Source organism: Typopeltis vanoorti, chromosome 23 (genome assembly GCF_054136105.1).
Source record: "Typopeltis vanoorti isolate ZY-2024b chromosome 23, IOZ_Tvanoo_1.0, whole genome shotgun sequence".
In the NCBI taxonomy this organism is placed as follows: Eukaryota; Metazoa; Arthropoda; class Arachnida; order Uropygi; family Thelyphonidae; genus Typopeltis; species Typopeltis vanoorti.
The window spans coordinates 4,543,614-4,549,613 of record NC_143571.1 but is presented as its reverse complement, the minus strand read 5'-3'; the positions used below and the strand labels follow the sequence as shown (position 1 = coordinate 4,549,613).

The following is a 6,000-nucleotide window of genomic DNA, read 5'->3' as shown; positions in this document are numbered from 1 at the left end:
TAATGGTATAAGAATTGTATTTCGATGTATATATTGTATATATATAATTCATGACGATGTAAATAATTACAAATGTTGATAATGAAGTTATTTAAAAAAAAAAGCTCAATTGGAAGAACAATGGGAGATTTTTCATTTCGACTAGAAAAGGCCTGAGTTCGAGTCTCGCTGTAACGAGAGGAAACTTGTTTGGCAGATCAATTAAAGATGAGTTTGCGATGTTATACGGAGGTAGTAAGGTTTTTCTCTAAGAATTTTTTAAGAAATAAAGAACATGGAAAACAGCTTACAAACAAGTATGATATTAGTGGTGGTAATGGTGATATATGGTAGACAGCATTTTGTAATAGTGTCGCTATGTATAGCTGGGGAACTAAGAAGATGAGAAGGGGAGTTATGTGTAATGGAGTATGGTGCCCTCCCACGATGAGGCCTTGGTCTCTTTAGAGGTGTCACGTAATAATCGTAATAATAGTAATAAGTTGAAACAGATCAAGATGGAAGAGCTGTGACATAGATAAGATGATAGTTGATGTGGCAGAGAAGAATCCAGAGAATGCAAGTGACCAATGGTGTATGCCACAGCGCTCTGTTTAATTTGCTCATTAATAATGTTAGAAATGATACATAATTATATAATAAGGATGACTTAGATATCTTGCAAAATGGTGGAACATGTGGATATGATAGACCATATAAGACTGAAGAAGTTCTTTAGAATAAATGCAGTGGGAGATTTTTTTAGTTCTTTAGAATAAATGCAGAGGGATCGAAGAGTCCGCCTTGGAAGTTGAGTATTAGTGCAGTTAGCAGAAATATGAAAAATGGAGTTTTTTCTGTGAAAGCGGCGAATGAATGAAACGAACTACCACAGGAAGTTCTGAGTGCATTGTCAGTCTATGAGTTCACGAAGACATGTGATAGGCATTGTGTGAATAATGTTTAATATGTATGTATGTGTGACTTCCACAATCAGCGTTATTATTATTATTATTATTACTACTAATAATAATTATTATTCTTAATTCTAAGGATTCGTCTCGAGTGAGCACCGCTCTCCACACAACTCAACTCCTACACTGCTTAATCCTCCATCTACACACAACGCCATCTACCGCCGCTAATAATGAGTCCAGACGTTATTTTTTGTTTAATGGTTTTCATTTGGATGTTTGAAGTTATGCATTTCACTTAATTATAGTATTGTCATAAAATAATACTTAAACTTGGTGAAAGTATTTTCCTTAATCCCTGGATAACTTCGTAAAACCATATACATCTCGTAGAAAGGACACGGCCTATGTTATATATTAAAAGAAATAAAGAAAAAAAAGCTTTTATCTTCATTTATTTATAGTAAATTTGTTATGTTGCCTTGGTATTATTTTATTTATTTTCTTTTGTGATTGCTTGAATTATAATAAGAAATCACTCCCCCCCCTCATTTTTTTTAAATAAATGAATAAATGTAATATTTTTTAGGAATGACGATGACAAGTAAGCTTTCTACGAGTCACTAACTCATGGAGATGGCTAGAAGAGAAAATAATAATAATAATGCCCATTTGTGTAGTAGGTTGATTCGTCTTGAAAACTTCTAATTTCAGTACATTTTGAAGTTTACTTTGTGGATTAACATGGAGTTAAGCTCCCAATCCAGTAGTGCCTTGAATAAAATTGAGCACTTTTTTGGATGCTATCTATTATATTGCTTAAATCCTAAATATAAAGGACAAACATATATAGGTTTTACAGTGAATCCTAATAGACGTGTTCAACAGCATAATAAAGGCCTAAAATCAGGAGGAGCATGGAAAACAAGTGATAAGGGACCATGGTATGTTAATGTATTTAGAATAAAGAAAGTTTGCAAATTATTATCAAAAATCCATACAGTACTCCTTTAAAATCCAGAAATTTAAGAATTAATTCTTTTCTTTGCTGAAAATGTAAGCTATCCTCAGATTATTGAATATTCAATAATCTGAGGCCTATCTTCCTGTTCTGTTCTCCTTCCCTTAAAAGACATTCTATCTTTTAATTCTATTACAATATGTTATATCAGCCAAGTCTCATTGATGCTAATAATTTTTAACTAAGTCAAGCTGACCACTGCCAGAAACTGCCATTTATTTCTGATGTTTCTGAACACTTCAGCTTCAACTTACCAAACCAACTTCTCATGATAGTCCATTTTTTTCATCTACCTATGACATCTAGAACAGTCCTTTCTTACTGTGTTCACCAAGACAACATAGTCTCCAGCCATTCAGGAAATGCGTCAATAGGTTTCTTCTCTGTTTAGCCATTTTTCCATACATAGCCCTGCTGTGCTATAGGTTTTGGAACCTTTCATTGTGTAGGATTGATGTAAAAAGAAATAAAGAGCACATTGAGATATCTGTTTCTTTAAATAATAAATACCAAAGGGAATGTGGGGGAATGCTATTAAGCTTTTAATATGAAAATATCTCTAAATGTCTGACTCTTGGAGCAGTTACTATTTAACATATATTGGAGTAGAGCTCTCATAGTACCAATATATAAAATGGGAAATAAAACTGAATGTGAGAATTACAGAGGTATTTCACTATTGAGTTTTCCTGGTAAGATATATGCAAGTATACTTGAGAAACAGTTGAGAAGGAGTGTGGAAGAGAAGCTTGGTGAAGAACAAGCTGGATACAGGCCAAATGAGGCTGTCGGGATCAGATTTTCACTTTATGACAAATAGTTGAGAAATCATGGGAATATAACAAAGATCTGTATTTAAGTTTTATAGATCTGGAAAAGGCATATGACAAGGTGCCAAGAGAGAAGCTAATCAAAACACTACAGTTAGATGGTGTCAATTGGGCATTATATCAAGCAATACTTAGTCTTTATTTGAGTTGTAAGTCAGCAGTTAGAATTGAAGAAAGTACAGGAAGATGGGTTAATGTTAAATCTAGTGTCAGCCAAGGATGTACATTATCCCCCTCTGTTATTCATTATCTATATGGATCACATTATGAATGAAAGCGGTATTAAACCTGATATCAAAATTGGCTCAGCTCTTTGTTTTATGCAAATGATGTTATACTTCTAAATAAATCTGCTAAAAGTCTGCAAGATTCCCTGACTAAATTGAATAACTGTTGTAATAGATATGGTATGAAGGTCAGCAATAACAAGACAAAGACAATGAAAATAGGCAGACCCATTGAAAATATCAACTGCATTGTGAATGGAGAAATTATAGAACAAGTAAAACATTTCAGCTACTTAGGACAATTTTTAGTGAAGATGGTAAATTAAATATGGAAATAGACAACACAGTCAACAAAGCTGGTATGATAGGAAGTCAACTGAATAAATTTTTATGGAATAAGAGAGAAATTAGTCAAAACACTAAATTATTATTATTATTATTATTATTATTATTTTGACACCTCCAGGGAGTCCAAAGACTCATCGAGGGAGAGTGTGCCGACAGCATCGAACGATTGGTCCCCTTCCAACTATTAACCGTGCTCAAACATACTTAACTGAGCCATTAGTAGCAGAGGCTCTACCAAATTAGTTGTATACAAGACAGTGTTCAAGCTAATTTTAACTTATGGGTCTGAGAGTTGGGTCAGAAGTAAAACACTTGACAAAAAACTAGAGATCACAGATATGAGAGTCCTGAGAAAGATTAGGGGCATGAACAGATATCATATTATAAATGAGGATATTAGGAAGGAACTTGACATTGTCAGCATCCAGGAATGCATTAGCAGAGCTAATCTCAGGTGGCAGGGTCACTTAAGCAGAATGGGAGAGGAAAGATTAGCAAAACAGGTGTTCTCCACCAGTTTGGCAGGAAAAAGACCCAGAAGAAGGCAAAGATATAGGTGGATTGACACATTGATAAGAAGTGTCTTAGAAGATAGAAATGTAAGATCTGATAATGATAATGTTGGAGTCTTGACTTTTAACAGACTGATTTGGTAGAAAATTGTAGATAGGAAATTAGTAATGATGTAAAATTTTCATGTTGTACTATCATATCCTGTACACCCCTTCAGGTTATATCTCAGGAATTTGATGAAGATGATATATTCTAACTTCTTGACTTCCTATAAACATATTATGCATATATTAATCCATGAATATATGTAAGTGAGAATTCAAACATCGCATTGTTGAATATCCTGATAAGTTCTGTCAAATTTCTGAATATGTGCCAGAAAAGGATAATATAATAATAATAATAATCATTAATAATAATAATAATCATTAATAATAATAATAATAATTATTATTATTATTGTTATTATTAAGGAATCCATAACACTCATCATTACTAATTTCCTATCAACAGTTTTCTTTCAAATTAATCTGTTGTTTGCCAGGAAGGAGACAAATAGTATTAGATGTTGTATTTCAAACTCACTCCTAACTGTATATTCAGACATCATTAGTATAATATAACTATATAATATAATATATCATATATTATATAGTATAATATTTAGTATAATATAATATACTTAATATGGGGATACTTAATGAGCAGTTCATAAAGGTCTTTCAATCTTGTGAATGTGACTTCATGGAGAGATTGAGAGCATGTTGATGATGGGGAGGAGAGACTGACATTGATAATATATCACCACGTATTCTGAAGGAATGTGCCAGGGAGTTGAAATATTTTTTTAATACGAGTCTTGCACTCGGTCAAGTTCCTAAGAAGTGGAAGGAGGGCAAAATTGTGCCACTTCATAAAGGAGGTGATCGAACTCAAGCATCAAACTATAGGCCTATCTGTGTGTCAGGTGTTGTGGTTAAGTTGTTGGAGCTTGTAGAACTAGGATCCAGAATTGGGTTGACAACAATGGTATTATCTTTGATGGACAGCATGGATTTGCTGAAGGGAGGGCATGTTTTAGTAATCTACTTACTTATTACAATAAAGTGACTGCTTCCTTGGACAGAGGAGAAGGATACACAGTAATATATTTAGATTTTGCAATGGCTTTTGATAGATTACCTCATGATAAGTTGACAGTCAAACTAGAGCAGATGGGGTTGGATATTTGATTAGTGCATTGGATTGGAGACTAGCTATCTAATAGGTATCAACAAATTGTGTATGGGGGAGCGATATCCAGAAAAAGGAAAGTCACAAGTGGAATGCCTCAGGGGCCATTACTGTTTAACTTGTATATTAATGATATTGGTGAAGATTTGGATGGAGATATTCAGTTGTTTGTAGATGATGCAAAGTTGGGATGAACGATGAAGATTAGAGATGTTGTGGCTTTACAAGAAGACTTGAACAAATTGAGTGATTGGGCATGGAAATGGGGATGTGAGTTCAATGTTGCAAAATGTCAGGTTGTAAAATTTGGAAAACAAAGATAGGATGCAGAATTTATGCTTGGTGAGGATATATTGTCGGAAGCGGAGGAAATAAAAGATCTGGGGGTGATAGTGGATAAGGATCTGAAATTTAGAGGTCACATAGCCAAAATTGTGAAGACAGCACAAAGGCTTCTGGGAATGATGCAGAGGACATTGACTTGTAGAAGTAAGGAGATTCTTGTTCCTTTGTATAAGGCTTTGATTAGGCCACACATGGATTATTGTGCCCAGATTTGGTCATCTGGTTTTCAGAAGGATGAAGAGACAAAGACTGACAAAAGTAGTTTCTAACTTCTGGAATGTTGAGTATGAAGAAAGATTGAGAAGATGTAATTTGCAGAGTCTGGTGTACAGGAGGAAGAGGGGAGATATGATAGAAACCTATAAGTTAGTAAGGGGTTGTTATAGGATCAGTGCTGGAGAAGTTCTACAGAAAATAGTGGGAGATCAGGGGAAGAACCAGAGGTCATCCCTGGAAACTGTATAAAGAGGGTGTGAGTAGGGGAGTGAGAAGCAGGTTTTTTTTAGTGCAGGGGATTGGATTGTCTTGCCTGAGAGTGTGGTGTCTGCAAGGAGTTTGAGTGTGTTTAAGACACGGTATGATGAGCTGTA

The 6,000-nt window shown here is 34.4% G+C and overlaps 1 protein-coding gene across 2 annotated transcripts in view; it reads left to right on the top strand.

The window, feature by feature from the left end:
• Positions 1–1,138: 1,138 nt before the first annotated feature.
• slx1 (structure-specific endonuclease subunit SLX1) overlaps positions 1,139–6,000 on the top strand; it is a 45,126-nt gene continuing 40,264 nt past the window's right edge. Inside the window, exons 1-2 of one of the 2 annotated variants that reach the window (XM_090412612.1) lie at positions 1,139–1,356; positions 1,483–1,837. In XM_090412612.1, coding sequence (XP_090268738.1) covers positions 1,638–1,837 — 200 coding nt within the window. In that variant the 5' untranslated portion in view covers positions 1,139–1,356; positions 1,483–1,637. Of the gene's footprint in view, positions 1,379–1,482; positions 1,838–6,000 lie in introns of both variants that reach the window. The other variant, XM_090412611.1, reaches the window with a different exon arrangement.